Raw genomic sequence first — 24,654 nt, 5'->3', positions numbered from 1 at the left:
ATTAGTTCTAGTAGCTTTGTTATAGGTTTTTTGGGACTTTGTAGGTATAGGATCATATCATCTGCAAATAGTGAAAGCTTTACTCCTTCCTTTCTGATTTGGATGACTTTTATTTCTTGTTCTTGCCTGGTTGCTCTAGCTAGAACCTCTAGCATTATATTGAACAACAGTGGTGACAGTGGGCATCCTTGTCTTGTCCCTGAATTCAGTGAGAAAGCTTTCAGTCTTCGACCATGGAGTACAATAATAGCTGTGGGCTTTTCACATATGACCTTTATGATGTTGAGAAAGTTTTCTTCAATTCCTATCTTTTGTAGTATTTTTATCAAGAAAGGATGCTATGTTTTGTCACATGCCTTTTCTGCATCAGTCAAGATGATCATGTGATTTTTCTTCTTTGATTTATTAATCAGTCTATTACACTGATTGATATTCTTGTGTTGAACCACTGCTGCATTCCTGGTATAAAACCCAATTGATCATGATGAATAATTCTTTTAATGTGTTGTTGGATTTGATTAGCAAGTTTTTTTGGGTTTTTTTGAGGATTTTTGTGTCCCTATTCATTAGGGAAATGGGTCTGTAATTTTTTTTGTTGTAATATCTTTACCTGGCTTTGGTATTAGGGTGATATTGGCTTCTTAGAATGAGTTTGGTAGCGTGCCTTCTTTAATTTTTTTGGAAGAGCTTGAGTAAGATTGTTATTAAATCTTCTCTTATTTTTTTGTGGTTTTTTTAAAAGATTTATTTTATTTTATTTATTCCTCCCCCATTTCCCCCATTGTCTGCTCTCTCTGTCCATTCAATGTGTGTTCTCCTGTGTCTGCTTGTATTCTCATTAGGCGGCTTTGAGAACCAATCCTGGGACTTTCCAGAGTGGGAGAGAGGCGATTACTCTCTTGCACCACCTCAACTCCCCGTTCTGCTATGTCTTCTTATTTTCTCTCCTCTCTATCTCTTGTTGCATCATCTTGCTGCTCCAGCTTTCTGTGTCAGCTGGCACTCCTGTGCAGGGCAGCTTTCCCACATTGGGCAGCATTCCCATGCAGGGAAGCCCTCTGTGTGGGCCATCTTGCTGCATGGGCCAGTCTACCCTCACCAGGAGGCCCTGGGCATCGAACCCTGGACTTCCTCTATGGTAGACAGGCACCCAACTGTTTGAGCCATATCCATTTCCCTAAATCTTCTTTGAATGCTTGGTGGAACTCACCTGTGAAACCGCCTGGTCCTGGGCTTTTCATTTTGCAGGTTGTTTGATGACTGTTTCAGTCTCTTTACTTGTGATTGGCTTACTGAGCTCTTCTATTTCTTCTAGGGCCAGTGTAGGTTGTTCATACATTCCTAGGAATTTTTCTATTTCACCTACATTGTTTAGTTTGTTTGTGTATAGTTGTTCATAGTAATCTTCATATGATTTCTTTTATTTATGTGGGGTCAGTTAATGTCCCTGTTTTAATTTTTTACTTTATTTATTTGCATCTTTTCTCATTTTTTGTCGGTCTGGCTAAGGGTTTGTCTATTTTGTTAATCTTCTTGAAGAACCAACATTTGGTTTTGTTAATTCTGTTGTGTGTGTGTGTGTTTTTTGTTCTTGATTTCATTTATTTCTGCTCAGATCTTTGTTTTTCCATTCCTTTTGCTTGCTTTGGGATTAGTTTGCTCTTCTTTTTCTAATTCCTCCAGCTGTGTAGTTAGGTCATTGATTTTAGCTCATCTTTTTTAATATAAACATTGTGGGCTATAAATTTCTCTCTCAACACTTCATCTGTTCTTTTGTATGTTTGCTTTTGGAGGCCATGTCTTTAAGTTTACTGGTCCTTTCTTCTGCCTCCTCAAATCTGCTATTACGTGCCTCCAGTGTATTTTCTTTTTTGAGGTACCAGGGCTGGGAATGGAACCCAGGACCTCATATGTGGGAAGCTGGCATTCATCCACTGAGCCCCATCAATCCTGATTTGGTTTTTTTGTTTGTTAGCTTTTTTGTTTTTGTCTTTTTCTAGGAGACACCAGGGACCAGATGCAGGACCTCCTATGTGGGAAGCAGGTACTCAACTACTTGAGCCCCACTGGCTCCCCTCCAGTGTATTGTTTTGTTTTGTTTTATTTTGTTTTATTTTTAAACAAATCAATTTTATTGATGCAAACCAACAAAGCATACAGTTCATCCAAAGTGCACAATCATTGGTATATGGCACAATCACGTAGTTGTGTATTCATCACTTCAATCATCATTAGGACATTTTGATTATGTCAATAATAATAATAAACAAAAAACAAACAGGAAAGATCCATCACCTCTTGATCTCTCTATGCTTCCCCTGCTGTCTGCAGCTCCCCGTTCTGGCTATCCTTGCACATTTACTTTTTTTTCTCTTTATAAATTGACTTACATTTACATTTTATATAAATGGAATCATACAGTATATCACACAATATGTTTAGTTCATAGTAATGCAGTCATAGATTATTTGACCTTTTGTTTCTGTCTTGCTTCACTCAACCTAATGTCCTCCAGGTTCATCCATGTTGTCATATGCTTTACAACTTCATTTCTTCTTAGAGCTGCATAATATTCCATTGTGTGAATACACCACAGTTTGTTTATCCATTCATCCATTGATGGATACCTGGGTCCAGTGTATTTTTAATTTCATTTTTTGTGCCTTTCATCCCCATAAGATATGCTATTTTTCTATGTATGCTTTCAAATTCTTCTTTGTGCTCACCCAGTGTCTTCTTTTTCTTTTAAAGATTTATTTATTTATTTCTCTCCCCTTCCCCCACCCCCACCCCAGTTGTCTGTTCTCTGTGTCTATTTGCTGCGTCTTCTTTGTCCGCTTCTGTTGTTGTCAGTGGCACGGGAATCTGTGTTTCTTTTTGTCGCCGTCCTCTTGCTGCGTCAGCTCTCCGTGTGTGTCGCACCATTCCTGGGCAGGCTGAACTTTCTTTCGTGCTGGGCGGCTCTCCTTAAGGGGCGCACTCCTTACACGTGGGGCTCCCCTACGCGGGGACACCCCTGTGTGGCACGGCACTCCTTGCCACACTGCACGTGGGCCAGCTCCACACGGGTCAAGGAGGCCCGGGGTTTGAACCACGGACCTCCCACGTGGTAGACGGACGCCAAAACCACTGGGCCAAGTCCGCCACCCCCAGTGTCTTCTTAATATCCTTAATCTTTTTAGCCATCTCATTAAATTTATTAAGGAGATTTGTTTGAACATCTGTGATTAGTTGTCTCAACTCCTTTGTGTCATCTGGAGGCTTATCTTTTTCCTTTGGGCCATATCTTCCTGTTTCTTGGTATGGATTATAATTTTTCATTGGTGTCTTGGCATCTGACTTACTAGAAGTATTTATTTGGACACTAGAAGTATTTATCTCTTTAGTTTAGGACTTTCTTACCCTTTCTCCCTTGCTGGTTATATAGTAGGAGCCAAGGGTGTAGTTGGTACTGTAAGCTGTGGAGGCTGAAGCTAAACATGTTGCCCCAGGAATGGATGAAGTTTCTTTCACGTTTCTCCTCTGCTGGTGTAGGGACAGAGCCCCAGCTGGTGTGATAATCCAAGTTGTTCTGGCCAAGACTATCTGTAGTTGCCTGGAAAAACTGATGACACTTCCTACCCTTTCTTTCCTTGCCTGGGGCAGGAATGGAGCTGCAAGTGTGGGCAACAGTCTATGCCGTGCAGGTCCAAAATGACTGCAGTTGCCCAGGTAGATTGATGTAGCTCCGGCCTCTTTCCTTCCCTGCCAGAGCAAGGGATGGACCCTCTGGAGTGCCCAGCAGTTTAATCAGTGTGGGCCGAGTACATCTGCAGTTGTACTGAGAAGCTGAGGGTGTATTGTCTCTTTAACTATAGGGGGTGGGAATGGAACCACAGGCACCTGACAGTTCAGTCAATGTAGGCCAAAAGTGCCTGCTGCTGTTCCGAGAGGCTGAGGAAACACCAGCTCTCTCCTATCCTATTGGGAGGCAGGGTGCATCCACAGGTACCCACCAGTCCAATGCATGTGGGCCAAAAGTGCCTGCTTTGTCCCAGAAAGGTTGAGGAAACACAGCTCCTCTCTTGTCCTACTTGGGGGCGGGGATGGAGCCCCAGGTATCCAACTATTCAGTCTGCTGGCCAGAAACCCCTATAGTTACCTGGAAAGGCTGGCGCTGGTCCTACCACCTTCCTCCCTGCCAGAGGTGGGGCTGAGCTTAGGCTAAGGCTGCAATCCCATATGGGTGGAAAGAAGCCAGTCCCTGCCTTCCCTGTGATTTTCAGTCAGCCCGGCTTCCCCTCATGCCTGCTGTGGTATTAAAATGGCAGCTACTGACTTCTTTTGAACTTGGACAGCCTCAAACCTTAGCTGTTCTTAGGATTATACTTTAGCCAGCTGAATTTACTAATCAGTAGCTGAAGTCAGTGGCCAACCACGTCTTCCTGTTTTTGGGAAATGGAACTTCCAACTCCAGCCACAGAATAGCTCCCGAGGTGCCTTGTGCAACCAGTGGAGGAAGAGCACCAGCTTTTTTGGAGTAGAATGCTCTACTCAGAATCTTCTCTGGCAGTCTCCTCCTTCCATTCTTTCATTCTGGTCTCCTGGGTCCCCCAAACAGAAGCTTAGATAGCTCTAGGTGATTCCTTACTGCCCTATAGCAAGAGCTGACTCTAGGAAACAGATGTGGCTCAAGCAGTTGGGCTCCTGTTTACCATATAGGAGGTCCAGGGTTCAATGCCCAGGGCTTCCTGGTGAAGGCAAGCTGGCCCTTGCACTGAGGTGGCCCAACGGAATGCCGCGCGAGTGCCAACCGACGCGGAGAGCTGGTGCAGCAAGATGACACAACAAGAGACACAGAGGAGAGACAATGAGAAGACATAGCAGAACAGGGAGCTGAGGTGGCACAAAAGAATGATTGCCTCTCTCCCACTCCGGAAGGCCCCAGGATCAGTTCCCAGAGCTGCCTAATGAGAATGCAAGCAAACACAGAAAGAACACACAGTGAATGGGCACAGAGAATAGACAGTGGGAGGTGGGGGGAAGAAATCAATCAATCAATCTTAAAAAAAAAGAGCAGACTCTAGGAGCTCCTTACACAGCCACCATCTTGCCCCTCTCTCTTTAATAAAGTTTAGTGAATATTCATTTCCTGCTTAGTTTATTCCTTGTTGCTATTGTGAAAGCCCCTTTTCCCATCTTTTTTTTCCTTATGATTATTGCTGTATGTTTGAAAGAATTTTTTTGTATTTGTCTTGAATTATCCACCTCTAGGAACTTAAATTCTAACAATATTAATTGATTCTCTTGCCTAGGCAGTCATTTCACCTGCAAACTGATAAGGTAATGACATATATTTTATTTCTCATTTTTTTGGCCTCATTACATTGTTTAGGACTACCAGAACAGTGTATAAATAGCTATACTGTTTCTGACTTTTAAGGTAATGTCTCCGGGTTCTCATCCTGTTGGTGTGGGATAAACTAGTGACTATCAATGTTTATAAGAATTACATGGATGCATACTTGCCAAAAATGCAGATTACCAGAAATGTTACATTTTATTAAATGCCTTTTTCATATTTAGTATACAATACCTGGTGCATAACAAAATACCAAATCAAAAGTTTTATTCAATCACCAAATGTTTATTGAGCACTAACTATGTGCTGAGGATATAGTAGTGAACAAAGCAGAGTGCCTGTTCTCTGAGCTTTTGTTCTTTTTCCTGAAATTTTTATAGAACTGAAACACTTGAAGATAGGCAAGTCTTTTGACTCTTAAAAAGTGTTATGTGCACCACCTTCATGCTTGGTTTCCTTGAACTAAACAGACAATTGTGTATTTTTCCTTTTTAACCTGCTAGAATGTGATGAATTTTACTGTGTTTTGGGCAGAGAATTTGGTCTGAACATTTCCATTTTTTAGATTTCATTGATGTTTTTCTTGGTTAAGTAAATGTGTGGTTAATTTTAATGAAAGATGCATAGACATTTAAAAAAGAATATGCATTTTTGTAGTGTACAAAGTTCTAGGCCTGAGTATAAAATCAAATTTATAATTATTTTACTCAATTATATGTTTTTACTATTTATGTATTTTGCTTCTATGTTGTTTGGCATGTCACTGTCCTCTTACCTAATATAACTGTACTGTGACTTGAATGTTTTATTCCTTCTAGTCCATTTAATCCTTCTTGCCTTGAATTCTACTGCATTTGATATTAATATTACCACTGCTGCTTTTTTGTGTGTTTTCTAGATGGGTATTTTCCCATTTCTTTATTTTCTATTTTGCTGAGACTTTGTTTTAGATTTTTTTCTTATAAATAATAACTTGGTGGGTGTTTCCTTTATGAGTTGACTTGTGTCCCCCCAAAAGACATGTTAAGTCTCAACCCCTGGTCCTTGTTTGGAAATAAGGTCTTTGAAATTGTTTTAAGTTAGGATATGGCCAAACTGTATTAGGGTGGGCCTTACCCAGTCTTAGATGCAGGCAGGCAGGCTATAGGGGAGAATACCGTGTAGTGACTGAAGCAGGGACCGAAGTCCAGGGAGTGGCAGCAACCCACCAGAACCTAGGAAGAGGCAAGGAACAATCCTCCCTTCAGATTTTGGAATTCTCGCCTCCAGAACTCAGAGACAATAGATTTTCTATTGCTTTACGCCATCCAGTTTGTGGTACTTTGCTATGACAGCCCTGGCAAACTAACATGTTGGTTTTATGTTTATTGTATTTATGAAATTATTACTGATTTTGTTCTGTTTAAATATTGTATAGCAGCCCATAATCCTCATTAATATTTTTCTGTGCTTTCTATTATAGGTGACTAGGAATGTAAACAAGAATAGGCTGTTCGTTTCCTGATGGCTTTTAGTAAACACGGACATACTGTTTGTGATGGCATCTGAGACTGAGAAGACCCATGCTTTACTCCAGTCTTGTATCACTGACTCTCTCATTTCCAGCCTCGGTCTAGGCATATTTTGCCTAGTAGCTGACAGACTTCTTCAGTTTTCCATGATTCAGCAAAATGACTGGCTTCGGGCCCTCTCAGATAATGCAGTACATTGTGTGATTGGCATGTGGTCATGGGCAGTGGTCACTGGAGTCAAGAAGATGACTGACTTTAGAGAAATCATTTTAGCTGGAATTTTAGCCTCTATTATTGATGTTGACCACTTTTTTCTAGCTGGATCCTTGTCTTTAAAGGTAAGAAGCATATGTGTTTAATTTGTATGGTCTTTCCTTTCATATTTAGCACCATCGTCTTGATCGTAATTGCATCGTTTTAGAGCTAATTAGAGAGGATTAACATTATTTGAAAATAAGTCAGTCCATTCATTCAACTTTTTTGAGCACCTGGTATTCCCCTGAAGGAGCTCACAGATGTATTGCTAATTAAGTTATTTGCTATCCCAAAATGCTGTGGATACACACAGAACAAGGACCCACCCATTTGTGCCTGAGGAGTTCAGTGATGACTTTCCAGAGGGTGTTTTTAGCCAAGCCTTAAAGAAAGAAGTAGCCACCTGATTTAAATTAATGGGAGTCATTCTTAGGGCTCTCCTAGTTCTTTTTGTATCAGTGTTGTTTCTTCGGAGCCACACTTAAATTATTCCCCTTATTCCCCTTACAGTTAGACTGCGCTCCTAAGTGCTCTCCAGAAGTTAAATAGCTTTAAGATGATTCCCAGCCCTGAGGAATGACTTTCATAGATTCAGTTCCCCAGTTCCTCTTGGGGCCAGAAGCATGCATTCCAGTGGGCTGGCTAAAACACAGTCTCTGGTGGAGAAATGGAGGAATTTCATTGAGGCATTCAGGGGGTAATCTATACAGGGTCCTAATTAGCCTCTAAAATGAATTATTTAAAATGGTGTTCAGATAATATTTGCCAGAGTCAGAAGACCTTCCTATCTTTTGCATGTTTGTGATCTATCACCATTTCAGGAAAGGAATGTAAATCCATTGAGCAAGGACTTTGCTTTATTCACCACTTTACCTAGAACAGTGCCAGGCTCACTTAGGAGGTGTTCAGTAAATATCTGTTGAACGAATGAGAAATTGTCACTTCTTGTTACTATTATGTGCCAAGTACTGTACCAGGTATTTCTCAGAGGTGGTCTCACTTATTTAGAAACTTGATCATTAAGAAATCAGTAATTGTACAAATTTAATTTTTAATTACAATTGACAAATTTTAACTTATTTGCTGTATAACATTGTTGTTTAATATTTTAGACTCTGGAGTCAGAACACCTGAATTTTAATCTTAGTTGTATAATGTTAGCAAAGCACTTTTCTTCTCTAAATCTCAGTTCTCCTCCTCATTATTACTTACCTCATAGAACTGCTGTGAGGATCAAATGAGCATGTTAAATGACATGGCTTGGCAAATTGTAAACAGTAAGTGTTAGTAGTGATTGGGATAAGCTATGAAGCATTTTGAAAAATGTAATTCATAATTGCATTCATCTGGAATTTTATTATCCTATTGCAATTTTTTAAAAAATATTTGGGCTGTAGACAGTATTTATCCTTTAATTAATTTAGAAGCAGTAGTGTTAAGAATATGAGCAATAGAGTCAGATCCAATATCAGTTCTGCCACTTAATAATTGTAGGAAGTTACTTAACCTCTCTAAATCTTAGTTTCCTCATCTATAAAATAATATCTATTTCATAGAGTTGTTAGAAAGGTTAAATGCTATAGTACACACAAAGTACAGCATAGTGCTGGTATTGATCTTTATTATTTTTGAAGTATTATCATGTTTCCCATTCACCATTAGATGGCTTGTAATAACCTATAATACATATCAAAACTTAATAAACATTTTTGACAGTGATCTACTTTTACTTCTAACATAATAATATAATATCCCTTTCTTTTCTTATTTTTCTTTTTTTTTTTTCCTTGTGGCTCAGTTTCCTCATCTGTTATTTTTCTTTTAATGAAAAATCTACATTGATATTTTAGAAATCAGCTGAGCAACAGGAATTTTGTGATTATTTTTTAGCATCTATTCACATAAACAGGCTTCACACGTACAAGTTTGAAGAATTAGTAACCCTACAAATGTATCCAGAGATTAGATAACCGCTAATCATCCCAGGGCCAGGTTATTACTTTCCTGAGAGTAGTGGTTGCCACCGGCTCCCTCATCACACCCTGCTATTGAAGATCTTCTTTTGCCTAGTTCTGAAGCGTAAAAGACAAGAAATTACACACTTCTACCAATACAGAAATATGTATACACAAAGTTGTTCACTGCACTGTTATTTGCAATTATAATATATTTTAAACAGTGATACAGCTCAAAAATGGTATCTTTATTCCATTTGATTTATTTTGGTTTACTTTTTTAACCTTTATTCGCTGGAGACATAATTTATCTATTTTCATTAGTTTATTTTTATTCATAAAAGTATTAAAGGTTATGAAGTTTCTCTTCTAACTCTAAATGTATCCTATAATTTCTGAGTGGAAGTTTTTCTATATTAATTCTTAAAAACTGTAATCCTGTTTGTACTTCCCCTTTCACACAAAAGTTGTTTAACAGAAGTCTTTTAAGTGTCCAGGAAGAAGGGCCTTCTGTTCTTATTTACTTTATTAATAATTTCTGATTTTTCCATTTTTATTGGAGGATATTGTTTGTAATATTTCTTCTATACGAAATTTAGTTATGTTTTCTTTGAGCCCTGATATGAGGGTTTTTTTTTTCATTTTTTAATCTTTTTTTTTTAAAGATACATAGATCACACAAAATTGTTACATTAAAAAATATGAGGTTCCCATATATCCCACTCCCCACATCCCCCACTCCTCCCACACCGACAACTTCTCTCATTAGTGCAGTACATTCACTGCACTTGATGAGTACACCTTGGAGCACCGCTACACAGCATGAATTATGGTCCACATCTCTCCCAGTGCATTTAGTGGCTTATGGCAGGATATATAATGTCCTGCATCTGTCCCTGCAGTATCATTGAGGACAACCCCAAGTCCCGAAAATGGCCCCACGTCGCACCTCTTTCTCCTCCCCACCCTCAGCAACCCCCGTGTTCACTGTCTCCACCTCAATGATATAATTTCTTCCATTGCTAGAGTCACAATAATTCTATAGTAGAGTACCATTAAGTCCACTCTAATCCATATTTTATTCCTCCATCCTGAGGACCCTGGATGGCAATGCCCACTCCACCTCTAAATTGAGAGGGGACTTAGATCCTATGTGGCTGATGGATGGGACTCTCCTTGCAATTGTAGACTTTATCGGTTCCTTGGTGTGATGGTTTACCATCCTTACCTCCTTGTTGGCTAACCTGGGTATGCCCAATGAACTGGAGAGTAAGTGTCCCAACTCTGCTGAGGCTCAGGACCCAGCTGGCACATGGACTGTCCAGAGATTCAAATTTCCTGAGTGTACACCAACCCCAGAACCAACCACAGGTTCAGTAAAAGTGACAGAAGAGGCATAGAAAAGTCACATTTGAGTCCAGCTCCATTACACTCAGGAACATATGATCAGTTTTAAAGTGTTTTATATGCACTTGATGAAGAAGGTGTATTCCTCTGTTATTGGGTTGTGAATTTCCATAAGATCTATATTATTGATTTTGTAGTTTTTTTGCTCATACTTTTAATTTTTTTTTTTGTATTTCTGACATGTTAGCCTTTCTGAATCATTTTATTCTCTGTGTATCTCTAATAAACAGCACATAATTGATTTTTGCTTTGTGACTCAGCTTGAAGTTCTTTTTCTTTTAATCAGTGAGTTAGACAATTATTGATATGACTGATGTTTAGTCTAAAATTTGTCATTATTTTATGTTGCAGTTATGTCTATTATGTTACATTTGTCATTTTTCTGTCTATATAGAATGTATTTTTTGTCCTTTCATTATTTTTTATTTTTTAGAGAAGTTGTAGCATTACATAGAAATCATTCATAAAATACAGGATTCCCCTATGTCAACTTATTATTAACACCTGTATTGCTGTGGTACATTTTTTAAATTGATGAAACAAATTTTTATAATTGTACTGTTTTAACTTATGGTTTACAGTGTTGTACAGTTCCATGGATTCTTTTGTTTAAAATTTTTTTTCTAGTAACATACATGTGACCTAAAATTTCCCCTTTTAACCAAATTCAAATATATAATTCAGTGTTAATTACATTCACAATGTTGTGTTACTATCACCACCATCCGTTACTGAAAGTTTTCTCTCATCCCAAAGAGAAACTGTCCATTTAAATAAAGCCGTACTCCCGATTCCCTCTCCCCATCCCATCCCCTGGCAACCTGTTTTCTAGATTCTGACTCTATGACTCTCCTTCTTCTAATTATTTCATATTAGTGAGATCATGCAGTATTTGTCCTTTTGTGTCTGGCTTATTTCATTTAGCATAGTGTCTTCAAGGTTCATCCACATTGCCACACATAACAAGATTTCCTTCCTTTTTACTGCTTAATAATATTCTACTGTATTTATACCGTATTTTGTTTATCCATTCATCAGTTGATAAACACTTGGGTTGCTTATCTTAGCAATTGTGAATAATGTCACTGTAAACATCAGTGTGCAAATATCTGAGACCCTGCTTTCAGTTCTTTGGGATATACCTAGTAGAGGGATTGCCAGGTCATATGATAATTTGTAGTTTCTGAGGAACTGCTAAATTGTCTTTTAGCAGAAGCTGCCTCATTTCACATTCCTTCCAGCAATTTGAATGAGTGTTCCTATTTCTCCGCATCTTCTCCAACACTTGTTCTTGTCCCTTTTTAAAATAAAGTGGCCATTCTAATGGGTGTGAAATACTATCACATTGTGGTTTTGATTTGCATTCCCCTAATGGCTACTAAGGTTTGAGCATCTTTTCATGTACTTATTGGTCATGGTCATATGTATATCTTTGGAAAAATGTCTTAAGTCTTTTGCCCATATTTATATTAGGTTATTTTTCCTTTTTTGTTGAGTAGTAGGATTTCTTTATTTTTCTTGATATTAAACCCTTATTGGATATATGATTTCCAAATGTTTCCTCCCATTCTGTAAATTGTCTTTTTACTATTATGATGAAGTCATTTTGCATCTGTGTTCATCTATATATATTTATTTATCACAAAAGTTGTGTGTGTGTTTTTTATAAGGTTCTATTTATTTTTTTCTTTTATTGTATTTTGGGTGTAAAGTCTAAGAAACCATTGCCTAACAAAAGGTCTTGAAAATACTTTCCTGTGTTTTCTTCTAGGATTTTGATAGTTTGGAATCTTATTTTTAAGTCTTTGATCCATTTTGAGTTAATTTTTGTATACAATGTGAGGTAGGTGTCCATCTTCACTCTTTTGAATATCAAGTTCCAGTTTTCCCAGGGTCATTTGTTGAAGAGACTTTTCTTTTTCCTTGTCAAAAATCAGTTGGTCATAGACGTGAGGGTTTATTTCTGAATTCTCAATTTGAACACATAAATCTATATATAGTCTGTCCTTGTTCCAGTACCATTGTGTTTTGATTATTGTAGCTTTGTACTAAGTTTTTTGTTGTTTTTTTGTAAAGATTTATTTTATTTACTTATCCCCCCCACCTTGTTGTTTGCAGTTGCTGTCTGCTCTCTGTGTCCATTTGCTGTGTGCTGTGTCTGCTCATCTTCTCTTTAGGAGGCACCAGGACCCAAACCCAAGACCTCCCAAATGGAAGAGAGGCACTCAATCACCTGAGCCACCTCAGTTCCCTGGTTTGTTATGTCTCTCATTGTCTTTCCTCTTTCTGTCTCTTTTATTGTCATCTTGTTGCATCAGCTCACTGCACCTGCCCACCACACCAGCTCGCCTTCCCCAAGAGGCACCAGGAACTGAACCCAGGACCTCCCATGTGGTAGGCAGAAGCCCAATTACTTGAGCCACATCTGCTTCCCTGTACTAATTTTTAAAATCTGTAAGTGTGAGCCCTCCCACTTTGTTCTCTATTGAGATGTTTTTCATTATGCAGGGCCTGGCCCTTCCATATAAATTTGTTTTTGTTTTTTTTATTTCTCATCCCCCCACCCTCAAGATGGCTCCCTTTTCTTTCTGCTCATTTTGTGCTCCTGTGAGAAGCAAGTGCCTGACCACTTGAGCCACCCCCTCTCCCTGCTGCTTGCAGCATCTGCTCGCTGTGGTGGTTGTGGCATCTGCTGGTTGCAGTATCGGCTCTTTGTGTCTGTGGCATCTGCTGGTTGCGACCTCTTGCTGATTGCAGTGTCTGTTCATTGCAACATCTGCTTGTAGCAGCATCTACTTGTCTTCATTAGGAGGACTGGGAACTGAACTTGGTACCTCCCATGTGGGAGGCGGGTACCCACCTGCTTGAGCCACATCTGCTCCCCTTCCATATAAATTTGATGATTGGCTTTTCCATTTCTGCAAAGAAGTCTGTTGGAATTTAAATTGGGCTTGTATTAAATCTATAAATTGCTTGCGTAGATTTGACATCTTAACAATATTTAGATTTCCAATCCAAGAACAGAATGTCCTTCCACTTATTTAGGTCTTCTTTGATTTCCTTTAGCAATGCTTTGTAGTTTTCTGTGTTCAAATCTATTACTTCCTTTGTCAGATTTATTCCTAGATATTTTATTCTTTTAGTTGCTATGGTAAATGGAATTTTCTTTTTGATTTCCACTTCAGATTGTTTATTGCTAGTGTATAGAAGCACTGCTGATTTTGGCATGTTGGCTTGTACCCCACCACTTTGATAAATTCGTTTATTAGCTAGTAGCTTTGTTGTGGATTTTTCAGGATTTTGTATATAAAGAATCATCATCTGCAAATAGGAAGTTTTACTTCTTTTCCAATTTGGATGCATTTATGTCTTTTTCTTGCCTGATAGCTCTAGCTAGAACTTCCAGTACAGCGTTGAATAATAGAGCCCATTCTTTTCTTGTTGCTGATCTTAGAGGGAAAGCTTTCAGTCTTTTACCATTGAGTACTATGTTAGCAGTGGAGTTTTTTCCTTATAATTTTTAATTTTAGTTTTCATAAGTAATGTACATGGTAAAAAAATATATATATATTCTGCTGCCTTGGCCCTCTCCTTAGAATCAACTGCAGTTACTAATTTAAGATGCATTCCATGCAATTTATGGGTTGCTTTTGGCTTTCTCTTTTTTTAATTAGGGAAATTGTAGGTTTACACAAAAATCATGCATAACATACAGAGTTTCCATACCCATATACCATTCTTTTATAAACACCTTTCAAAAACTGTAACACCTTTTAGAATTATTACAATTAATGAAAGCAGATTTTTATAATTGTATTATTAACTTTATTCCATGGTTAACTTTAGGGTTCACAGTTTGTATTGTACATTCCATGTACTTTTAAAAAAGTTTTTAGTCTAGTATCATATGCAAAACGTCAAATTTCCCCTTAAACCACATTCAAATATATAACTCAGTGCTGTTCATTACTCACAATGTTATGCTGCCATCACTACCACCCATTATCAAAACTTTTCCATTATCCCAAAGAGAAACCCTACAATTTAAGGATTAACTCCCCATTCCCTACCCCTACTCCAACCCTTGGTAACCTATATTATAGTTTCTGAATCTATAACTTTGCTTCTTCTAAGTATTTCCTATCAGTGAAATTGTAGAATATTTAGCCTTTAATATCTGGATTATTTCATTCAACGTGCTGCCTTCAAGGTTTATCAGTGTTGTCACATGCATCAGAACTTCATTCCTTTTTATGGCCAAATAATACTTCATTGTGTGCATATACCACTTTATTTAGCCTTCCAATCAAGAAGATCACACTGAGATGGAAGTGCAGTACATTGTCCTCTCTCTTTTTTCTGAGACTGCATCTCGACCTGGGCTTGTGGCCTTAGGAATTCTCCGGTTTTCTGGAATTCAAATACTGCCTTTACTCCCTATGAAATAGACTTTTTCTCCATCCTAGTTCTCTCTTGTATGTTTTAGAGCAGGTAATCCTTTGTCCCAGGCCAAATTGACTTAACTGGTTTTTTTATACTGCTTTGGCTGTAAGCCTGAAGGCAGGTTCTGGGAAGTCAAGCCAGAGAGGAGTTTCCAGGTTCAGTCTTTCAGGCTGCCACCTGATAGATTGGCAATGACCTATAGGCACTGTAGTATGCATATAGGGGTTACTTTGCCACCATGGAAGAGGGCCGGGTACCCACAACGGGAGCACAGTCTGGTTTCACACTGCACTGGGTAACGGATTAAGGAGGAGCCAATATGGGTCCTGTGGACTTCTAACAATGCTTTAAAGCTATGTTTCTGTGATTTGACACTTGCCCAGTTATTGCAGTCCTTTAATGGATTTCTGGAGTTCTGAGAAAGATGGCTCTGCCAGTTTTTGCTAGCTATTCAAAGAGCTAGTAGGGGAATGGCACCCTGGAGCATCTTTTGCTACCATCTTGGTTCAATGGGGTCCTCCCTTATTTCTAAAGTAATAGTTTTACTAAACTGTCTTACTGTCTTGAAGTTTATCATTGTGTGTCAATTTTTAAATATGGGCTCTTTGAATATATAGATCCAGGTGTTTCAGAGTGTTTTGGATTAAGCTACAAATAATAGTTCCATTCCATTCCTTTGGGTCTCTCCTTTAGGAATTCCAGTTATATGCTTGTTTCTTTTTGGCCCATTTTCCATTTCAGAGGCCCTTTTTACTTTTTTATTTATATCATCTTCATTATCTTGGGTTTCTTCTGCATTTTTCAATACCCCTTATTAAACTTTAATGTGAACTTATACTTCCCTGGGCACATTGTAGTATAGTCATTTATAAGGTTTGCTTGTTTGTTTGTGGAAGACTGTCATAAGCTGAGGCATTTTTATTCTAGTTATGGTTTCTTCCTATACTAGCATTTTATAGATTTGATCTATTTCATCACTTCATTTATAAGGTTCTTATAAAAGTGGAGAACCTTTTTTGATTGATGTTTGGTCAATAGGTTGGAATTAAAGAACACTAGTTTAAGGAATGGGTTTACAAGTTGCCTAGTTCAAGGATTTGGTTTGACATTCTGTCCAGGTACTGTCTGTTAAAAGCTTTTTTTTTTTTTTATGTGGTATGAAGCTTGTGTGTCCTCTGATTTTTGCTTTGTTTTGCTTTACTTTTGTTGTTCTCTTTTGTTTACAGGAACCTACATTTTTTTTCCTTTTCATTCTTCTTTTCCCTTTCACCATCCAATCTCCAAAAAGTGCCTTTACCTTCCTTTTTTTTTATCATTTTCTTGCCCAGAATCAGTGCCTTTCAAATCGTGCACCCTTTTCAATCTTTCCCCTGTCGTCAGTGCTCTGGCCACCAGAACCCTTTTCAGTATTTGCACAGGTTAGGTTGGACTTTCTCTTTCTAATCTTAGGCTTTCCCTCTTCCCTCTTGAATGCGTTTTTGCCTGGCTTGTGGTGGGAGTGTGAGACAGAAGCTCCCTGATGTGGTGTTTATTTAATACAGGCAACTTGAAGTTTGGGCATTCTTTGACTTCTCACTGTGCTAAGAGGGAGGTGTTTGTTTAGTTTTATTTGTCCGTCTGTTCTGCAGTGTTTTGGGAGGATACGTAGGAAGATTCAGTTTTAGGCAAACTGCACTATTCTTAGCTTTCTTTTTATTAGGAATTATCTACTGTATTCAACCCTTTAAATTAGATGGGCACAGAACTTCACTCATGGATTCACTCAGAGTTTAAGCCTGAACTTTCATTTGTTCAGATACTGGTTACCTTTTTATACAATGGGTTAGAAATTTTACTGAAGTTTAACTCAACTTTAGAATACTTACTTAAAATAATATAATCTTTAAATGTTTTAAATAAATGCTGATACTATTCAAAACTATTACTAGGGAATGTTTATAACAAAACATTCCCCACTTTTTTGCCTTCATTAATTTAGGAATATTTTGTTTGGTTGTGAGACCTTTTTCTATGCTCTGCAGGCTCCAGACAATTCTTTAAAAATACAAATTACAGAAACCATACATTTGGCACATAAATTATCTTCATATTGTAGCTTTTTTAGCAAATACTGGGAAACTTTAAAAATTAATCATCATGCTCCTGAAATTTTTATTTTATTTTTAATACAAAGGACATCTTGCTCATACTTTATATTATTTGCTTTACACAAAGTAGATTTGGTTCATGTATCCTGAGGTGGCATAGGATATGTTTCCCTTGCTTTTCCAATAGACTCCTGGAAAATATTTTAAAATATTAAGAAGTATCTATACAGTGTTGTTTGCCAAGAAGTAAGTGAAACCAGCTGCTACTTTCCCCCCTCAGGCTGCTTTGACTCTTCCACGAAGACCTTTCCTTCACTGTTCTACTGTGATACCCATTGTGGTTCTGACCCTGAAGTTGACTATGCACCTTTTCAAGCTCAAAGACTCATGGTGCTTTCTTCCCTGGATGTTGTTTATATCTTGGACCTCACATCATATTCGAGATGGAATTCGTCATGGCCTATGGCTATGCCCATTTGGAAAAACTTCTCCTTTGCCATTCTGGTTTTACGTAATAATGACATCATCTTTACCTCACATCTGTTCATTTGTTATGTATGTAACAGGGACCAGACAAATGATGACTTCAAAACATGGAATTCGTATTGATGTCTGAGGTAATCCTATGGCAGTTATGGAGAAGCAAACGGTTCAGATGATGATAATTAGCCAACAATAAAGGGAATTTTTAAAACACTGTTAGTCACTCATATTGCTGAAATGTAATTCCTGATTCCTTTTGCTCAGGAGACACCTACAGTTTAAATATATGTATATATGTATGTGTGTGTATTTGTTGTAATTCTGTTTTTCATTTATAACACCCTGGTTCAACAAGAAGATTTCATTTACTCCATAATATATATTTTATAGCTTCTTTTTATCTTGCTTTACTAGGAACTCTGTTAAATTAACATCTAGGCAAGTTTTCTGGAAGTGTACGTTTAAGTAAATCTGTTCCTTTTAGGAAACAACTCAAATTTTAGGGTGACTACTTTGTGGAAAGTTAACGTTACATTTGAGTCCACATTTTCCTGAAATTTGAACAATGAAATGACCAAAAATAAATGAGATTACGTACAATATATATAGTTAATGCATCACGTTTATTTCATGTATATTAATCTGACTGAAATTTAATTTGCAAAGTGCTTTAGTGAATTATGATTACTGGCAGAATCTGCTTCAGAGCACTTGTGACAAATCATTCTAAGATTCATAAAAGACAGTAACTAACATTGGATCTATATTATTTAGGGAATAATCAGTTGTGACATGTTGGCTATAATAACACCTTACTAAAGTATTAAGTTTTTAGTGTCTGCGCAAAACTTTCATGTGTTAGAGTTTTATCTGTTTTGAAACTATAACTAAAATTAGAAAAATATTTGTTAACAAAGTTAACAAGACATGGTTACTTGGATAATGACCATAGAATTTGAATTCACACAATGTAATATAAATTCAAATGTAAAGTCCTAAACGTGCCACTAAAATTGTTTTAGTTATCAATTTGTTTACATACTATTCTAATATATTGTTCCAGTTAGATTATTTTTTAAAAGTTTGCCTAGGGGAGTGCATATAGCTCAGTGGTTGAGTACCTGCTTCCCATGTATGAGGTTCTGAGTTCAATCCCTAGTACCTCCTTTAAAAAAAAAAAAGTTTGCCTATTGAGAGACAAAACTTTTTTTTCCAAAATAGCGTTAGGTTGATCTTCTGTTAAAATGGTGACCCTTTAATTAGAGAAGGAAAATTTAATTGCTGTGAATTTTACATTTATACAGTTTCATGTTAACTTAATATTAAAACCAATGCCCAAAGGTATCTGCTTTTCCTTATGGCATATGTATCATCTGTTGTCTTCAGATTTTCTTAAAGTGTTGTGATTTACAATGTTAGTGATTGGGTGCCTTATTCTCTGAGAAACAGTGACTGAGTCATGAAGCAATGCCTTATCCAAAGCAGATTTTCTTATATGAAATTAAGTTAAACAGTTCAATAAATTGTTAGGAAAGTTTAAGCTCTTTAGTTACAAAAGCACCTTTTTTTCCTTGTTAACAAATTGCTTGCAATCTAGTATATTTTACCATCTATTACATCTTACAACCTCTTACATTTCAAGAATAATTATTGTATCAATTTTGTTGGTATAGTAAGTATTACAAATAGTTGGGATAAATTTGATTAAGGTCAAGATTTTTAAAAAGCATTTGGTTTCGGAAATCCATGGAAATATATCTTATGTAACTCTTTCTGGCTAAATTATAAAACCCTTTCTACTTTTTATTTTTGTATATTAAACAAAAGAATCTCATTAAAGTGCAGAACCTTCTTTAAGAATGTCACACTGACATTTGGAAGGTTGATATAACTTTCCTTTTTTAGAATGGGAATTCCTTTTAACCATGACTCCTTGCTTAAACAATCGCTGCAGATTTCAGGTTTATCTCAGTGTCTACCTCTCCCATCAGAAATGTTCCTTGTCCTCTAAATGAGCACTGAAAGCTGTGGTAGAAACCTCTAGAAAACCAGCAACAACTTCCCATGCCTTCATTTTGTTTACGGTCCTAGTGAGAGAATTTGTGTCAATACAACATTATATTTGAAAGTTGGATTGCATCTTATCTACATGTATGTCTTTTCTCTATCCTCTAGATGTCCTCCATTCACTTAGTTTTTCTCTCCTGGCCAGTTGGCTGATCTGACTTCCCAGTCTGTTGTTACCTTGGGCTATTTTATTTATACCAGCTGCCTGAGAAAATTTCTACCATTGGACTGTTTTTCACTCAAGCCTGGCATTTATCAGTGGTGTGCCAGGAACCCCTATTATTTAAGAGTGAAAACTCAATCTATCCCCTCTTCCTTACTTTAACTTACACCTCTCTCCTCCTAGGCAGCCACACCTTCCATCCCCACTCTCAGAGAACCCTGGCTCCTTTTTCTTTTGGCTGATGGAACCTGCTTAGTTTTTGTCATCTCCCCACCATCACAGCTAAACCTATTATCCATCGTAGTTCTCAGCATTTCTTCATTTGAAATTTCATTTTATTATTTGCTCCAAATCCTCCTCACCCTCTCATACTACCCTTTAAGACTCACTTTCACCTTCTTTCTTAATATGAGCATCTGGATCCCTTTTTTCCTTCTTTTCCAACTCTTGCTTTTATTCTCAGTCACTAGATGATTCATCAGAAACCTGGACTTAAGTAGTTGCCTCCACTGGACTACTGACTCATTGCCACATCACATCAGTCACCCACGAGTATAACAGGCCTCTGTACCTCCTTGTAAGGTGGCACTACTCGTCTCTGAGATCTCACACTTTGTTTCCTTTCTCTAGACCAGTAGTTCTCAAACTCTAGTGTTCATTGGAATTATTTGGAGGACTTGGCTAGAATATGGATTACTTGGACCCCATCTCCAGACTTCAGATTCAGTAGGTCTGGGGTGGGACCTGAGAATATGCATTTCTCACAAGTTCTCAGGTGGTGCTGATGCTGCTGTTCACTGCTTGAGACCCATCCCACTCCTTTAACTTCATTTTCCTCCCCTCTCTTCTCTTCATTGAGCCTACTCTTTGCCTTATCCATGTCTTCAGTTTTTTTAACCTTCCCTTGTCACCAGGTCCATCAGCCCTCTTCTGTGTACCTTTAAGTCCATCCTTGCCCACCTGTACAGTGCTGTAAGATACTAGATGCTATTTCAACACCCTTTTAACTAATATCCCAGATTTCCTTGGGTACCATCCAATTAGCCAATTCAGAATAATCTACATAGTCTGCTCCCCCCAGTTCTTCATTAGGCCACATGTTTTTGAAGTAATTATGGAACTGGGTACTTTGTAATACTTTGCTCACTCCTAAAATAAATGTTTTCCAGATACTGTTCTGGATAAGCCAAGCCTCAGAATGTCTGCCATGCAGCAGTTATTTAATAATGGAAAAAGACTTGGGTGGGCCCACTCTATTGGTCTCTGCTAACAGACTGCAGGAGTAGGCCAAATTGATCCAAGTGTTGCCAAATTGCAGCAGATCATAGACTTAGGAGATGGCCAGGTTCAGGAGCTTTGACCAACAGGAGTGGTCTCTAAGGAGGACCTTACAGATAACAGAGTCTCAGAGTATGCAGAACTGATAAAGGGTAATGTTTTCAACTTATACTAAATCTGCGAGTACTTCAGTCAGTCCTACGGAAATTCAGTGGAGGATAAACTTTTTACTAGGAATTTCAGTTGATGGACTTTGCATTTCCCAGAGTTACAGAATGATAAAACTAAAAAATATTGCATGAGGTCATTTAATTCTCTGTTCTGCTTTCAAGTTGGACAAGCCCAATGATTGTCAAGCCTACTTTTACAAATTTCAAAAGAATTTCGAATTCTTTATAATTTTTATAGCCTGTTCCAAAAAAGGATAACAGAAGTATTTTTTCTTTCATGTTATCTGTGTGCATAAAGTCTGCATATAAAAAAGTCATTATATATTATAGAGCTATAAAGCTTATTGACCACTTACTCAATTTTATGGCAACTAGTCTAACATAAGGATGTCAGAGTAGGTGACATAATCAAACCCCTGGGTGTGTAATTCTGTAAAAACCTTCAGATGTAAGTGTACCATGTCTTAAATGCCATGGAAAGTGACATATATTGCTTTGTATTTTAAATTCTTCCTTAAGGCAAACCTGGCACATAACAATCTATTTCATATAATTATACCAGATTAATGAAGCAATAAAATGCAAAAATTGTAATGAGTCTAGATGTCTAGTCTATAAATTAGAAATCAGCAAAGTTTATGTTTTATAGGGGTAGACTAGATTGTTCCTCCTTGATAGCTGTTTTGGGTGCAATGCTGAGTTGGTTAGCTACTGCGAGTAAGCACTCTTGAGAATCATGCTGGTTTCTTCTCTGCCATCTATGGCTGGATCTTCCTGAAAATGTGCAGGACTGGAAGCAGTTGTGTTTACTTCCCTGCTGCATAACTGGGCATGCAGTATCCATTGCTTTGTGTGTTTTGCACTCCTTTCTAGATGTTCACATTCATACCAAGTGGATAAAGAGGAATTTACCAGTGTGCCAGAGCATTCAGCAAAATGACATATATCATTTTACATGACCCCTGATGTAGTGACTGCAAAATACACTATATTAACTCTTGGTCAAATAATAACATATCTGCCAGATATATAAGTAGATTTCATTGTGCTTGCCTACGGTTTCTCCTCTGGGTCCAAATCACGACCTTAAAAAAACAAAACAAAAACTGTTGAGTTTTATTTTGCTGATAAAGTTCTAAAGTGAGAGCCCTTATGGAATTTCTTAATTACTCATTTCCTCATCTCATTAAGTGGCTCCCCAAGCACAAAACTGTATAATCACAGGACCTCAGAGAAATCTAATTATTCTTTTGCCTTGTTGCATTTAGCTTATAGACTATTCCACATCAATGAATATTCTTAGCCTTAGGATCTCCTGAGAGAAGCTGTTTTCTGTTTCTCATCATAAACTCTTAATGGTGTTTTTAATATCTGTTTCATGAGATGATAGGCATAATGAATGTAATTCTCATGGAATCTGTAAAAGTGATAAGAGGTTGATTTTGATCTAGTTTCATTATGAATTTATAGATCTATTTATTGGGATACTTTTTATTTGTCAGTTTTATTAATAAATGCTTGTATCTGATTGTTGCAAATTATTGCAAGTATTGTAAGGTTATAATTTAAATAAATAATCTACTTAAATGTAAATCCCAAGATATTCGATCTGGTTAAAATGTAATATTAAGCAGTAATGAGATTTTTTTTCTCAGTTTAGCAAATACTAAACAGACTGATATTACCCAGTGTTGCAGGTGTATGGAAATGGGCATTCCTGGTAGAACAATAAATTAACACAGTCTTGCCAGAGGGAGTTTGATAATATGTTTTAAAAGTACAAACCAGTTTACCCAGAAATTCCAATTTTTGCAAAATTCTAAGAAACTAAACAGGTAAGTACACAAAGGAAAAGGCTTTTTGTTGTTTGCTTCGAATGGCAAAACAAAACACAAAACTCTAAGCTGCATAACAGCTTCCAATAGATAGTAACCTAGATGATTACAAACAATGGAATCCTAATGACTAGAGCCAATTAAATGGATGAGTATAACTGTGTAATGATAAGTAGAGATGTCTGTTTGAAATATTTGAAAAATAAAAACCAGAAATAGGACAGTATAATTCCTTTTTTTTTTTTTTTTTTTGTAAAATTGACACCTGTTTCCATGTGTATAGGAAACAATTTTGAAACACAGCCACCAGGTAAAATTGTCATCTCTGGCGTGTGAGATGATAATGAAACTTTGCTTTTAGTCTACATTTACATCTTATATCTTTTTTTTTTTTTTTCACAATAAGCATGTATTATTTTAAATAAAGGTATTTCCATTTTTCTATTGTAACTGCAGTTCTCGGGCTGTGGAGCAGGCCTTGCCTGACACGAGCACCTGACACTCACAGCTCCTCAGGGTTGAACAGTGGACTGTAGTGTCAGTTGTCCTGATGGGCCAGTGAGCTGTTCCTCTGTTGGATTCAGCACCTCAGATTCACATAACTGCCACTATTCCCTTTTTTTTTTTTAGAAGGTACCAGAGATCGAACCCAGTACCTTGTGCATGGGAAGCAGGCGCTCAACTACTTGAGCTACAACTACCTCCCATGCCACTATATTTCAATTCATTATTCCTTCAAGACTCCAGCTGTATACCAAGTGCGACACTAGATCCAGCTGCAGGCCGGTAGGTTTGTAACAATCCCACTGGCCTGAGAAACTCCTTTTAATATTCAGTCTCCACAGTTACTTTGCACTTTCCATAAATCTAAGGTCATATATTTCTACCCTCAGCCACATATATCCCGTTGGTGATTCTTGACTTCCCAGGAATAATGATAAGGGCTTGTGAAGCATTTTACCCTTTTGACTGCCTTGCAAGGTGTTTCTTTTTACCTACATACCTGACAGCACTAATTAATGTTTACGGTCTGGGCAGCTTTCCAAACCCATCCGTTCAGTAACTGCCTGCACAGGAGGAAAGTGTCAGATTAGAGCTTTGGCACACACCACCATCCTCCTGAGGCCTCCGTTGGAGTTTGCAAAGAGATCGCCTATCTGAAATCATACCCCTTACACAGTCAGTGTTCGTTTGACTTAATACTTACTGAGCACCTCCCAGGTTCCTCAGTCAGTGATATTAATACTGTGGAAAGCAGGGAGAAAAATGCCCCTATATATCTGGATGCTTCAAATAAAGTATAAAATATTAGGACAGTGGTTACATAACAAACAGCATTCAAGTGTAACATATCTAAATGACAGTGGTCATGCCTCACTAAGCCCAGCTAGTTCTTAGAAACATGGGGAGGGGTTGGAGCATTTTGTTCATGAAAGACCCTAGAATAAGGGCCACATTGTATGCTGTGGAAGCCCTCCTCTCCTTGGAGAGCCATGTGTAAATAGCACATTTCCCCCTTCCTGGCCTTCTACAGCTGATTGCCCAAGCCTGTAACAATAGCCTCTCAGTGTTCGGCCCAGCTTCCTGGTCAGCAGCGACCCTGATGTTTCTCCAGATTCTAAACTGTTTGGCAGAGGACTGCACTTCTGTAATCCAGCC

General features: G+C 37.7%; 1 protein-coding gene across 8 annotated transcripts in view; it reads left to right on the top strand.

Moving 5' to 3' along the window:
* Window positions 1–22,753, top strand: part of TMEM267 (transmembrane protein 267) — a 38,181-nt gene extending 15,428 nt beyond the window's left edge. For 3 of the 8 annotated variants that reach the window (XM_071208050.1, XM_071208043.1, XM_071208033.1), the window contains 3 exons: window positions 2,001–2,044; window positions 5,295–5,322; window positions 6,804–6,930. In XM_071208050.1, coding sequence (XP_071064151.1) covers window positions 2,001–2,044; window positions 5,295–5,322; window positions 6,804–6,807 — 76 coding nt within the window. In that variant the 3' untranslated portion in view covers window positions 6,808–6,930. Of the gene's footprint in view, window positions 1–2,000; window positions 2,045–5,294; window positions 5,323–6,803; window positions 7,191–17,279 lie in introns of those variants that run through there. The other 5 variants (XM_071208047.1, XM_071208036.1, XM_071208030.1 and 2 more) reach the window with 4 other exon arrangements.
* Window positions 22,754–24,654: the final 1,901 nt, after the last annotated feature.

This window comes from Dasypus novemcinctus, chromosome 2 (assembly GCF_030445035.2).
Source record: "Dasypus novemcinctus isolate mDasNov1 chromosome 2, mDasNov1.1.hap2, whole genome shotgun sequence".
Taxonomy (NCBI): domain Eukaryota; kingdom Metazoa; phylum Chordata; class Mammalia; order Cingulata; family Dasypodidae; genus Dasypus; species Dasypus novemcinctus.
This window is presented reverse-complemented; position numbering and strand designations above follow the sequence as displayed.